This window comes from Dryas octopetala, chromosome 6 (assembly GCF_963921425.1).
Source record: "Dryas octopetala chromosome 6, drDryOcto1.1, whole genome shotgun sequence".
NCBI classification, from domain to species: Eukaryota; Viridiplantae; Streptophyta; class Magnoliopsida; order Rosales; family Rosaceae; genus Dryas; species Dryas octopetala.
The window spans coordinates 145,440-159,529 of NC_141371.1; the positions used below are offsets into that span (position 1 = coordinate 145,440).

Genomic DNA, 14,090 nt, shown 5'->3' on the forward strand with positions numbered 1-14,090 from the left:
AACTCAAATATTTGTGATAATTAAATTCAAATATTTGAGTACCATTTATAATTCATTAATTTGTTTTCATATTACTATGTGACCTTTGCCAACGCACGATACCAAGCAATAAACCCGAAAAACCGTCCTTTTGCTTGGCACCATTGTTTTGCTAAGATGCAACACTTTGTGAAGTGGCAACATGCACAAACCGACACCCCCACTGATGCCGATACCGAAGCTGAAGCGGTTCAATTGAGCGCGGATGAGGATGCCCCGGCCTTTCAACTATTTCGACCCTGGAGCAAGATATACTGAAGAGATGTTCCGACGACGCTATCGGATGAAGAAATCACTATTCTTAAAGATGATGCAAGATGTGTGCAACAAAGATGTCTACTTCCAACAAAGACAAGACGCTACTGGAAGATGGGGCTGTACGCCAGAGCAAAAGCTGACTTCGGTCATGAGAATGCTCTCCGCTGGGTACTCGGCTGATGCCCCAGACGAGGGCTTCCAAATTGCCCAAACCACAGTGCTGGAGTCATTCAAGAAGTTCATAAGAGTTATTTCGGAGGTGTACGGAGCGGAATACCTCCGCACACCAACAGTGGCTGATCTCCAACGGCTATTGCGTAAGGCTAAAAAAAGAGGATTCCCAGGTATGCTAGGGAGTCTGGATTGCATGCATTGGGAATGGAAAAATTGCCCAGTAGGACAACAAGGGGCATATCAAGGCCATTATCACACCCCAACTGTGATATTAGAGGCCGTTGCCGGGTACGACACGTGGATTTGGCATGCCAATTTTGGTTTTCCAGGGAGCAACAATGACATCAACGTATTGGATGGCTCACACCTTTTTGATGATGAGGAGCAGATGCGAAACCATCAGATCAAGTATAAGGTTAATGGCAATGAATACACAATGGGGTATTATCTAGTGGATCGGATCTATCCCAAATGGGCCACGCTTATACAAACAATAACGAATCCGGTAGGAGAGGCAAGTCAGCTATTTGCAAGATATCAAGAGTCCTACCGGAAAGATGTCGAGAGGGCGTTCGGGATTCTGAGGGCTAGATGGGAGATTCTAAAAAAGCCCGCCAGAGGATGGAAAGCCAATGATCTGGGCTATATTATGAAGACATGCATAATTTTGCACAACATGATCATTGAGGACGAGCGTCCAGAGAACGAGGACGATGAATCGGACGATGACATTGACCACGTTCAGGAAAGAATCTCCCGGGCTGTGGCACGGTATGACACTGAACCATATGATGGAGGCCAAAGTTATCAGCCAATTCTTTTAGAGCAACGGCTTTCTCGGGTTAGGTTGATACGGTCAACAACACTCCACCGGCAACTGAAGAATGATTTGGTCCAGCACCTTTGGACGCGAGAAGGAAGTCGTGGTCAAGCACAACGCCGACGCCGGCGATGAACGCCGAAATGTTGAAGATGTCTCCAATACCATTGTGTGTTTGTTTGTGTTTGTGTTTGTGTTTGTGTTTGTGTTTGTGTTTGTTTGTGATTGTTTTTTGTTTTATTTGTTTATGTTTATTTATGTTTGTCTTAAATTTTCTTGTTTTATGTTGGTGAAATGAAATAAAGGTATTGGTGGAGACAAAATATAGAATTTATATTTTAGGTAATAAAATTATAAATTCAAATATAGTCAATATTGACCTTATATTAAAGATCTCTTTAAAATAAAACTAATGGTATAATTTTTATAAATATTTAAACTATAAATTATAACTTAACTATAACTTAATCTAACCTAGGCTTAATTTAATTACATACAATTACATTACTCTCAGCTCTTACTCTCAGCACCACTGTAGCTTCAGCACATATCACTCTCACTCTCAGGACAAAAAATCACTTTTCAAGTTATGTCTTGCTCTCACTCTCACTCTCACCACTGTAGATGGCCTAACTACCAGCCTACCACCACAATATGAATATGTGTTCTATAACCGCTACCCTCTGCAGTCTGCACTATAAAAAAAAAAAAAAAAATTAAAAAAATTACTGTCGATAGAGAGATAAAAGAAATAATCCAATATATTACATATATGGCAGCTGTGAGCTAGTGACAGATCATTGAAATCTAGAATCAAGTCGTCATGACTCATGACATAACGGCTACAGTATTAATTAGCTAGTAAGGCAGTACGAACTACGAAGTTCATACAAAATAAAAAATGAAAATGTCTAGCTAGCTAGGTGACTAGGTCGGGCCTCGGCCCTAGGGTTATAATAATATCACTACGCTTAAAAAGGAACCCGAAACATATAGCATAAAAAGTTGCATATATAATAAAGTAATGAAGAAAATATCTGCTAGGTGCCACAATAATTGGTTTAAAATTTATGTCATTGTCACATAAATTTTTTAAAAAACTATTTTAACCTTATTTAATCCTACAAAACTTAAATACATTACAAGAAAAAAAAAATTCATTCCAATTTGAAAAGTAAGTGTATATATATTTCATTTTGTTTCCCCTAGAAAAGAACTTGATTTTTATTCCATCACCTTTCTTATAATTTATGAATTGAAATATCAAATATGATTTGCACACTGTACAAAATCAATATGGATCGATGTAAGAGGTACCACTTTCCTCTTTCCCTTTTGCTTTGATTAGGTCTGTTTGGAGTTTGGAACCCTCTCCCAGATTCCTCTCTCTCTCTCAGTCTCTCTTACTGTTTGAGTGTTTGGGCTAAAAAGTAACCACTTAAATCAAGTGTTTGTGGAAATAATTCTTAAGCATCATGCAGTATTACCCCGTGAAAATTGGCAACGACAATGACCATCCCTCTCGCTTCGATGATTTGTCAAAGACGACCAATGAAAAAACAATAAGTATTGGTGTTCCAACTTTTCTCAAACACAGTTACACTGTAACACTAATAATTAATAAACATGGGTTGGGCAAGATGGTACTTTAACACTAATAATATTATTATTATATGACAAATAAATCGTGATGTGTACAAAATAATTTTAAAAAAATTTATAAAAGTACTTCATTATACCATATTTTATCCAACTAAGAGTCTAAGACTATAATTATCCGTTAAGAAAAACAAAAAAATACTTTTAAGGGCAAAAGCATTTAATCATTAAAAAATAGTTATAAAAAACAAAAAAACAAAAACTAATAAGAAGACACTGTACGGACCACCATAACCTGAGCAAAATACATTAGTTTTACATAGACTGTGATATTGGGGGGGAGGGTTATGGAAGAAGACATGGGGGCGTCGCTCTCGAACCTGGCGGAGGGGACATACCGGAGAGCTGTGTGGCCTGCGTGTTCATGTACCTGACTCCGCCGGTGATTTAAAACCTAGCGAGGCTCAACAGGGCGTTTCGCAGTGTGGCGTCCTCTGATTTGTTGCCTCCTCAGAGGTATCAAAACCTCTCTAAAAAGGACATCTTTGCTCTGCTCTCCCGTCCTATGCCCTTCGACGATGACAATAAGGTGGGGTTCTTCTTGTGTGTGATTGGGCCCGGCGGCATCGCGCCCAGTAGAGAGAGAGAGCGAGAGAAAGAGGGCACCCTTTTTTTTTTCATTTTAATTTTTTTATTATACTTTAGTTTTATTTTTTAAAACTTATTTTTTTCTAATTATTTTAGTTTTGTTTTTTTGTAATTTTTTTTTTAAAGGAATAGACACTTTTATCTTCAAAAATTGATCATGTGTCGAAAACATGATTAATTTTTTACGGAAGTTATAATAATATTAACGAAAAATTCTTGATTGAGATTACTAGTTAATTATAATTTTTAATTAAAACAAAATGAAATCAAAATCCTCAACGTACTCAACTGTAAAACAAAGTATATTATGTGATCGAACTTCTTATTTTCAATATTTACACGCCGGCCATGTATTGGAAATGCAAAATAGAATTTTAGTTTTTTTTTTTTTTTTTCAGTTTAAAATGAAACATCAAGATTTAAAGGTAATGCATATATTTTATCTTCATAAAAACTCAAATGAAAATCAAAGTAATTAAGAACCCGAATGAGTATACTCAGGATGAGTTTTTTAATATATATTTTTGTTTATATGATAGGTAGGTAGCTTAGGTAGGTAGCTAGAAATTATTTTGTTTTGGTCGAATGGTAGCCAGAAGTTTATTTTGGAGGAAAAAGGCAAAGAGCAGATGCGGACAATTGAGGTGTACGATGAGTCGATGATGGGCAGGGGAACCGACAAGGCATATATCAGGTGTAGTCTGATGGATGAATGGGAATAAATTAAAAGTACTAGCTGGTCCACTACTATTGCATATATGACTGACTTACTTTACTTTAGGTACAGTTGATGAAAGAGGAAGGGCATATATCATGAGCGCCATGTTTTGATGAAAGCTAGGAATTTAGTAAGAATCAAAAGATATATAGGAAAATATGAGAGGCAAGCTAGCAAAAGGCAAAAGAGATGGAATCTACATTCTATTGGTTGTACAAAAACAAAAGCAGTTGCTAACTGGGCAGATACCATGATGCCATCTAACAGCTCCTTTGATCCATCGAATATAAATAGCCAATGGGTCTCTGGAGTTTGATCACAAACCAAACCAGGCGGCAAGCTAGCTAGCCCTAGCCACAGCTAAGTTATATATTTGTATATTTACATATATACTTGATCGATCAGCTCGTCGATCTGATCAGCTAGGTAGCTAGCTAGCTTGCTTGTGCCTCGTAGGTCAATATGCCTAGGGACAGGGACCCCCTTGTTGTTGGAAGAGTGATAGGAGATGTTTTACACCTCTTTACAAGGTCGGTTTCTCTGAGGGTGACTTACGGTAATAGGGAGGTTAACAATGGCTGTGAGCTCAAACCTTCCCAAGTTGTCAACCAACCTAGAGTTGATATAGGTGGGGATGATCTTAGGACCTTTTACACTCTGGTAAGTTCCCTACCTAGTTAGTTTTTAGATAATATTAATTATATTATTAATTTGCAACACTACTAGTCTACTACTACGTACTACTGCTTTCACTCTATCTATTAATTAATTAATTAATTTGTTTCTTCCATCTCATGCATGGATCTTTAATTAAGTTATCTCGACCATTCTTTCTCTTGCATGCACAATTTAATTAAGAGATAATTAAATTTAGATTCTTTAAACAAATTATTTTTAAATAGAGACCGGGGTGTTTTAAAATCTATAATTTTTTTTTAATTCATAATAATTTATACAAAAATTCTTTTAATTTATAATAAAGTCATTTTAATTTATAAGAAAATCTTTTTAATTCAAAATAAAGTCATTCTCCGATTTGAAGGGTATTCTCTCTCCTAAGGTGTAGATTGTGCTTTGTAGAGGCTGCATGTTAGGGTGCCTCCTAATATAAAACCGTCAAAGAAGAAAAATAAAAAAACTTAATTAAAAATCTTAAATCACTACCGATTTTAGTCTAAGAAACACTTATAAAATGAACTGAACTCTAAGTTTTTCTTTAATTAATTTGTTAATTTTGATCATATATATATATAGGGTTTAATTTCAATAAATTATATATGGCCGCTTTTAATTGATTTCCTCCATATATCTTATCTTCCATCAATTGCAGGTCATGGTGGATCCTGATGCACCCAGCCCAAGTGACCCCAACCTAAAGGAATATTTGCATTGGTGTGTACTCTCTCTCTCTCTCTCTCTCTCTCTCTCACACACACACACACTCAGTAACTCAGTAACTTGTGAATTGTGAATTGTTCCTACCTTTTCAGGTTAGTGACTGACATTCCAGCAACAACTGGGGCAAGCTTCGGTGAGTACTTTTTATCTACATTTTACAATGGTTCATTAATTGAATTGCGTTATAAATATATATATATATATATATATTTATCTAATGCCCTTGTTATTTTCAAGCAATTAAATTTCAAATTTTAAAGGTTAAAAAATATAGAAATTTCGAAAGAATTTTAATTTCGTTGGAAATTTGGACTAAAATAATTAAAACTTTTTAAAAAATTTCGACAATTTCGATTCCGTAATATTTCAAAACCTAAAGAACAATGGAAATTTCTTCTAAATTTCGACGGATTTTTTGAAATTTAATTTCATGGTTATTTTAGATTTTTTTATTAACATTACTATTTTAGATATATATAGGATTGTAAAACCAATATCGGGTACATGTATGGTTGAAGTAAATCTAACCCTTAAATATGTTGCCTCTTACTTATTCTTCTTATTTTATCTCTCATATTAACCGTATTGATTATATATATATATATGACTTTTTACTTATTTTAATTTAATTGATGTATACCCACACCAAACAATGGGAAATTCTACAATGACTGCAGTCATTGTATGTCGTCAACAAAAAGTTACCACTTACCATTTCTTGACAAGTTGCTTAAGAAAAAGATAACTCCGAGTCAAGTTTGTGGTAATTACCAAAGGTATGTTACAGGAATCTTGATGGAGACTTACTACTTACTATTTACTTGAGCCACATATCAAGAAATGGTAACTTTTGAAATAGGCCGATTACTAAGAGTTATTGCAAACTTGATATGGAGTTACAAGTTCTTAAATAAACACTCAAGTAAGTGCTAGCTAGCAATCAATAATGTGGTAAGTTACCACAAACTTGATTCAGAGTTATTGATTCTTCAATAATCGGTTAAATAAGTGGTAACTCTTGATCAAAAGTATGGTTAGTTGTCAAAAACTTAATAAGATGTTACATTGTTTTTGAGCAACCTGTTAAGAAATGGTAAGTCAGAGTCAAGTTTGTGGTAACTTTATGAAAAAAAAAGGCTTATGTCTTATAGAGTTACCATAAACTTAACATAGAGCTACCATTTTTTGAAGAAAGGCTCAAGTTGGAGGTAACTTTGGATCAAGAAAGTGGTAAGTGACAAGAAATTTGATGGAGATTTAATTATTACTTACTTGAGCAACATATTAAGAAGTGGTAACTTTTGAAATAGGCCTATTAGAAAGAGTTACCACAAACTTGATTTGAAGTTACTAGTTCTTCAATAATGGGTCAAGTAAATGGTAACTAACCATATTATTGAGCGACCCAACAAGAGTTACCATAAACTTGACATAAAGTTACCTTGTTCTCAAGCGACTCGACAAATTTGTGGTAACTCTATGAAAAAATCAAGTTAATTATCTTCGAGTTACAACAAACTTGACAGAAAGTAATTGGTAACTCTCAATCAAGATTTTAGTAAGTTAATTACAATTATCTTGATCGTCGGCTATCACTTGCATAAGCGTTTATTTAATAACTCAGAACTCTAGAAATGGTAAGTGGTAACTTTTTGTTGACGACATAAAATGCCTGTGTGCAGTCGTAGAATTTCCCACAAACAATCAGTCGTAGTTAATTGTATGTTTTAACTTTTAACCATTAGGAGGTCAACGGTGAACATGCATGAGTGGTTAAAAGTTGAATTCCATAGAAAATAATCCAAAGGACAACACACGCTAGCTATGTCGTATTGGGCTTAAGCTCTACAATAAAGGGCCTTTCGGGCTTTTGGTCTTCGATATAAGGCTTTATTATTTGGTTAATTATAAGAGCTGAATCCTATTCTTTTCATATTCTCAATTCTCATCCATTTAAGCTGACAATCAATGACAATTTTTTTATTTAACAGTATGATCGATGGTTCGTTGATAAAATTAATATATGTATATAATAAATACATGGTTGCACATACGTATGTTGCAGGGCAAGAGATAGTGTGCTATGAAAGTCCGCGGCCAACAGTGGGGATTCATCGCTTTGTTTTGGTGTTGTTTCGGCAATTGGGTAGGCAAACTGTGTATGCTCCGGGGTGGCGTCAGAATTTTAACACCAGAGACTTTGCTGAGCTTTATAATCTTGGATTGCCGGTGGCTGCCGTCTATTTTAACTGTCAAAGGGAGAGCGGCTCTGGCGGAAGGAGAAGATGATGATGACTTTGATATTATACGTTCAATTAAAAATGGACCTATAAGGCAATAACCAATATGTGTAAGATCATAATTAGTGTGGTATTTAAAAAAATAAGGAATGATAATTTAGCTTTTTGCCAGTCACTATGCATAGTTTCTATTAAGTACTAGTGCAGCACGGGTGTGCACATGCTTGTTTTGGCATTACTCGTTCACTTCCAACAACTGCAACATTGTCTAGTACTTAGTGCATGGAGATGCTTGTAAGTTGTAAGGCTAGCTAGCTCGATGGGATTTAAAGCTGGCCAAGTTATTCAACTCATATACGTACGTAGTACGTAGTGATCAGTACTCCATCTAACCATCTTCTTCGGTTTCGGGATATGATGTTGTACTGTTTCAATACAAAATATGGGTGTAATAGTTGAGGGTCAATGTCAATTCAATTCAAGTTTTATTGATCGTGTGTCAATAATTGAATTGATATGAAACAGTTTTGCTATAATGGTTCAAGTTAATTATATAAGTCAATATTTATATATTTTTTAATCACTTTTTGTATATTCTTTTACAAATTAAAATTTATAAATGTAATGATTTTAAAAATTATACCATTCAAAATGTCTCACTAAAATTTTTCAAATGAGTCCAATATTTAATATTTTTAAATAATTTTAAATTAATACCCAAAAAAATGGTAAGAGTGAAAATATAGGAAGAGTTTTGACCAATCAGAAGTCGCCAATTGTATACTCTCTCTCCTCACATTCATCTTATTTTTTAAGTGGGTCCAGCTTTTTCTTTCTATTTGTGAAGTCAATTGCAATTTGCATATCAATTCATTGACTTTTTAACACCCATGTCGATTTAATTTTTGACATTGACATCCATTGCAAACTTTTTTTCTAAAAAAATGTTAATAAACTGAAATTGAATTGACATTAGAGTATGTGCAATACATATGAGGCCAGTTCAATATATTGGCATTGTAGAAGAAAAAACACTTGCAATGGGAGGTCAATAGCTGGCTATTGAATTGACTTATCAATAGCCAAGTAAAAAAATTGACACATTTATTACCAATTGACCTCCTTGAAACCAAGACAAGGTGGGACCCAGAAGCAAGCTTTTGAAATTTAATTGGGCAGCGCTTGCGCGATCGCTGGCTTGCCAAGCGCTCAGTAGTGGCCAAGTGATCGGTGGTGACCAAGCGCTTTGAAATTATGGTTGTTTATTAAATTTAGGTATTAATTTTAATATATCGATCAAAATATTCAAATATAATATAGATATATTTATATATATTCGTAGTCCTCTTCTTATTCATTTCTTAACTGTTTGATGAATTTAATTCCATATATGCGCATTGACAATGGTGTTTCCATGCATGCAACTATATATATACATATATATTATATATAAAAAGCGTGACTCCACATATTTGGCTTTCTATACTATACATATACTATATATATATATAGCGAGTGAAGTACTTTTCTATTATTCTTATTTGTTTAACTATATATATATGATCGACATATTTATGTGTAAAAAAAACTATATATGACATTGTCCAAGCTGCTGATTGGACTACTTTAGTGTGGGATTTAATTTGGGTATTGATATAAGAAAGAAGAATCCCGCATACATTTTGGGAAAGAATCACACAATATTGTATTGTATTAAGACGAGAGAAACCCACACACATATATGATATATGATATATATATCAATTTAAGTAGGCATACAATTAATTACGCCTCAAGAATGAAGCCATATGATGGATCGAAGTACAATACCAGATTGATTATGTTACATTTTTATATATAAGTAATTAATTTAAGAGAAAGTTTATTTTGAATTTGAATTAATTATTTTTTTCAGTGGCCTAACAAGAAGTTATGGAAGAGGGCTTGGAACTTGTGCATTTCCTTATGAGGGAGAGCCACCAAAATATTAACCCCAGAAGCAGCAGCAGCAACAGCAGCAGTTGATGAATAATCATGATCAAGTGGTAGTTGATCAGGAAAGAGCAAAATAATATCCTTCCTGTGATATACAACAGGACAACTATACCTGGGCCTCCCCCATGGATACTGGACCTCTGCAAACCCCAGTTTCCACCATGATGACACCAACAGCTCCCCATGAGGAAACCCTTTGTGCAACTCTCCCCAGTCGATCACCGACCTCGCGTACTCATCCGTCATCCTCTCTGCTCCCTCCCTCACCATCTCCACCGTTCTCCAGAACGGCCCTTCTTCCAGCTCCCTGCACTTGCCACGTGCGTACGCACTCAACACTGCATTCCCTGTGTACGACCGAGGCAGTGCTGGATTCAGCCGCTCCCTTATATCCACCGCATAAAGAATCCTTGACTCTCTATCCCTATCATTCTCACATGATGCTGATGATAATGCCTTGCACCGCCAAATCAAGGCCGTCACCACATTAAAGCTACTCATCTTACGTGTCTTATTTTCAACTGTGTGGGGTCCACTCGTACTACTACTGACTGTACCGTTCGTGGTGGGTTTTGCTGCCTTCTCTTTCAGCTCGGCCAGGTCGCTGGAGCTCAGCCTGAAGATCTTAAAGTCCAGCTCTTCTTCGGTGGATTCAAACACTGTAGGGTTCATGTCTTCGCCTCCGGATGAAGATCCTGGCAGCACCTTCAGCTCCTGTAACTCCGGGTGGGGAAATGTGACACATGGCGGAGATCGAGCGGCTAAGATATGACGGTCATTGTTAGGGATGACTACCAAGGGCTTGTTGGCAGCCAGGGCAGCTAGATTGTCCAAGAACACTCGAAAGCTTAAACCATCGAATGTTGTATGGTTGGTTGATAAGCCCATTGCAAATCCACCACACTTGAATGTTGTCACCTGTTATGTTAGTTCAATAATTAAATAGTCAAATTAAACTTTTGAGAGCGATCGATCAGTATATATTTTTTATCATCCATCTCACCTCACACATGTGGACTCTATTAATTAGCTTGCTAGACACCTAGCTACCCCGACTATAGTTATAATGGCTGGGAAGTCCGCATGTGCAACAGTGCAAGTGCATTATTAATTTATCACAATCTTAATTAATTGTAGCTAGCCGATTGATGAATATATAAATTAAACATGAATGAATAAAACTATTTGTACCCTAAACGTACTTTTAGAGACATGATATATACAAAATGCTCATAGTTGTTTTATTTATGCAGAATTATTAATGGTAAAATATATAAATAACAAGGAACTAAATTAAGAAACATGTACACTAGATGTAATATATGTACCTGCAGAATGCAAAGTGGGTGATCATTAGCATCCGGTGGTTTGGTGGAAACGAGTTGCGCAAAAGCTGAATTAGGATAAACTAAGTCTCCAATCTCTTGTAATGCATAGTCACTAGAGGCCACCACGAAGCCTGCCCCGGCTGCATTGCAGTCGATCTCTAAGCGACCTGTGGTTGGGTTCAATTTCAATCGTCCCGCCAAGAAATCATAGGGCACCAATATCTTGGCTAGGGTCTCCTTCAGTTTCTCAGCTGCAATTTGGGGAGGAAAATCCTTGTGGGCACTGAAAAAATGGACGGTTTCGACATTGAAGTTGAGAACTTGGTCTATGTTTGATAAGAAGAGGGATCTTCTTTGTGTTTGTTGGGATGGGAAAACTAGAGACGAGTGGTGGACAGTGACCTTGAGGTCTCGGAGGAGAGGAGGGCTTCCACCTACTGTTTCATCGCCATTATCTACATGCTCATCACGGAGGCTCGACGTCGTTCCCATGATCGTCTTGAAGCTAGCGATCTAGATCTCCTATAATATCAATTGGGAACCCTGTGAATTGTGATATATATATATATATACATGCAATTAATTAATTAAAGATTTTTAAGATGATGCAATTAATTGAATCATTGAAATTTGTTAACCACAAATATTAATTGTGGTACTGAGTACTCTATATATATATATATATATATAGATAATAGATGTATATATATGGTCCTGGTCCAGGCCCCATACTATATAGTGTGCAGCTGTGTTAAAATGGAATCCAATAAAGTTAAAACATAATGTCTCTCTGATGTATCGATCAGTGATTCAGTGCACACCCAATAAGAGAGAGAGGGTTTTATTTGAGCACTGCCCCTGTGGGGGACGCATGCAGCTGGTTGGGTCATAAAATGCTAACTTTTTCTCACACCTGCACGCCTTTCTATTAGTGTGGTCGAGACGGTTGTTTTTTTTTTTTTTTTTTTTTTTTTTTCCAGGTTCAACATGTTTGGGCCAGTTTTGCCAATCATGCATATAGATATAGATTTGAGTACTGTACTTGATAAAGTTTCAGCATATATGGAAATATATCTATAACAATTGAAGGAGGCAAAGTGATAATTAACTGATTGGTACAGCAGTCATTAATCTGTTATTCACGTACGTGTCATGAGTCAGTGTGTACATACCAGCCATGGTTTGCTTCTATTCAAATTAATCTTGAAGATGCATGCAAGCCGGGAGTATGATAAAAATGTCAAACAGTTTACATTACCGTTCCTAACCATCACAATTATTTAAGATTTAAGAAAATGAATGAACACCATGGAGTCTCGGTCCCCTTGATGACTTGATCAATATGAAATGTATAACTATATAAGAGTCATAAGACGAAGCTATAATCAATAAATAATATTTCTATAGTAATTATGTAAGGCAACCGTAAGTACGGACACGACCTTAATTTAACTCTCACATTGTGAAATATTTAATTAATTGGCTGTTTTCATAATACTTAATGAGAGCTACTATTTGCACACCCTTTTTTTTCTTTTTGCACACCCCTATTAAAAAAAAAAAAAACCAAAAAAAAAAAAGACAATACACCCCTCCCTTCTTTCCCTCTATTTTTTCTCTCATTCACACCCCCCTTCCCCTGTTTTTTTTTTTTCTTCTTCTTCTCCAGCCAGCCCCTCCACCCAACCCACCTAGCCCCTCAACCCCCTCACCCGACCCACCCCTCCCTCCCTCCCCCTCCGGGCTCCCCCCTCCACCCAACCCACCTAGCCCCTCAGCCCCTGCACCGACACCCCCAGCCCCTGCACCACCAAAACAGCCAATCCACCGACCCCCCTCAGCCCCTGCACCACCAAAACAGCCACATTCTTCTCTCTCTCTCTCTCTCTCTCTCTCTCTCTCTCTCTCTCTCTCTCTCTCTCCTCTCGCCCAAGAAAATAGCAACAAAAAAAAAAGTTGCAGGTGGTTCGGCAGACCAGTGCTGGTTCGTTCGGCGGTTACCTGTCGAACGAAACCGACGGGTTCGGCACTGGTCTGCCGAACCACCTGCAAATTTTTTTTTTTTTTTTTGCTATTTGCTTGGGCGAGAGGAGAGAGAGAGAGAGAGAGAGAGAGAGAGAGAGAGAGAGAGAAGAATGTGGCTGTTTTGGTGGTGCAGGGGCTGAGGGGGGTCGGTGCAACGGCTGAGGGGAGTCGGTGGGTTGGCTGTTTTGGTGGTGCAGGGGCTGGGGGGGTTGGTGCAGCGGCTGAGCAGGGGCTAGGTGGGTTGGGTAGAGGGGGGAGGCCGGAGGGGGAAGGAGGGAGGGGTGGGTCGGGTGAGGGGGTTGAAGGGCTAGGTGGGTTGGGTGGAGGGGCTGGCTGGAGAAGAAGAAGAAAAAAAAAACAGGGGAAGGGGGGTGTGAATGAGAGAAAAAATAGAGGGAAATAAGGGAGGATGTGTAATGAAATGAGGGTATTTTGGTAATGGGTTGGGTGTGTGTTGAGAGGTTTTGAATTTGAGGTAAGTGTGTTGGGTGTGTAGGAGAAAAAAGAGAAAAAGGGTGTGCAAAAAGAAAAAAAAAGGTGTGCAAATAGCAGTCATCTACTTAATCTACGTGGAGTCGAATACTCAATATATAATGAGCAAATTATAATTTAGTATCTTAATTTTACATATTATTTTAAATTAGTACTTCAACTTTCATTTTGTGTCAAAATAGTACTTCCGTTAGTTTTTTTGTCAATAAGGGCGTTATCTGCTGACATGACAAAGATATTTTTATTTATTTTTAATTCAAAAATATTTTAAAATATTAATTTTTTTACATGTGCTGAAAAGACAAAAATACTTTTGTCACGTCAGCATATAACGGTTTTATAGACAAAAAAACTAA

At 36.8% G+C, this 14,090-nt stretch overlaps 3 protein-coding genes across 3 annotated transcripts; 2 read left to right on the forward strand and 1 right to left on the reverse strand.

Moving 5' to 3' along the window:
* The first annotated feature begins 244 nt into the window (after positions 1-244).
* LOC147280569 (protein ANTAGONIST OF LIKE HETEROCHROMATIN PROTEIN 1-like) lies at positions 245-1,426 on the forward strand. Its single transcript, XM_086246346.1, has one exon. It carries the CDS (start codon positions 245-247, stop codon positions 1,424-1,426), a length of 1,182 nt encoding a protein of 393 aa, XP_086102472.1.
* Positions 1,427-4,469: 3,043 nt separating this feature from the next.
* On the forward strand, positions 4,470-8,384 carry FT (PEBP (phosphatidylethanolamine-binding protein) family protein). The gene is made up of 4 exons (XM_086246943.1): positions 4,470-4,916; positions 5,587-5,648; positions 5,747-5,787; positions 7,720-8,384. Exons 1-4 carry the CDS (start codon positions 4,719-4,721, stop codon positions 7,941-7,943), a joined length of 525 nt encoding a protein of 174 aa, XP_086103069.1. The 5' UTR covers positions 4,470-4,718; the 3' UTR covers positions 7,944-8,384.
* Positions 8,385-9,583: 1,199 nt separating this feature from the next.
* On the reverse strand, positions 9,584-11,754 carry GLC (HXXXD-type acyl-transferase family protein). The gene is made up of 2 exons (XM_086246942.1): positions 11,218-11,754; positions 9,584-10,807 (listed from the first exon to the last, which is right to left on the reverse strand). The coding sequence occupies exons 1-2, from the start codon at positions 11,707-11,709 to the stop codon at positions 9,806-9,808; spliced, it is 1,494 nt and encodes a 497-aa protein (XP_086103068.1). The 5' UTR covers positions 11,710-11,754; the 3' UTR covers positions 9,584-9,805.
* Positions 11,755-14,090: the final 2,336 nt, after the last annotated feature.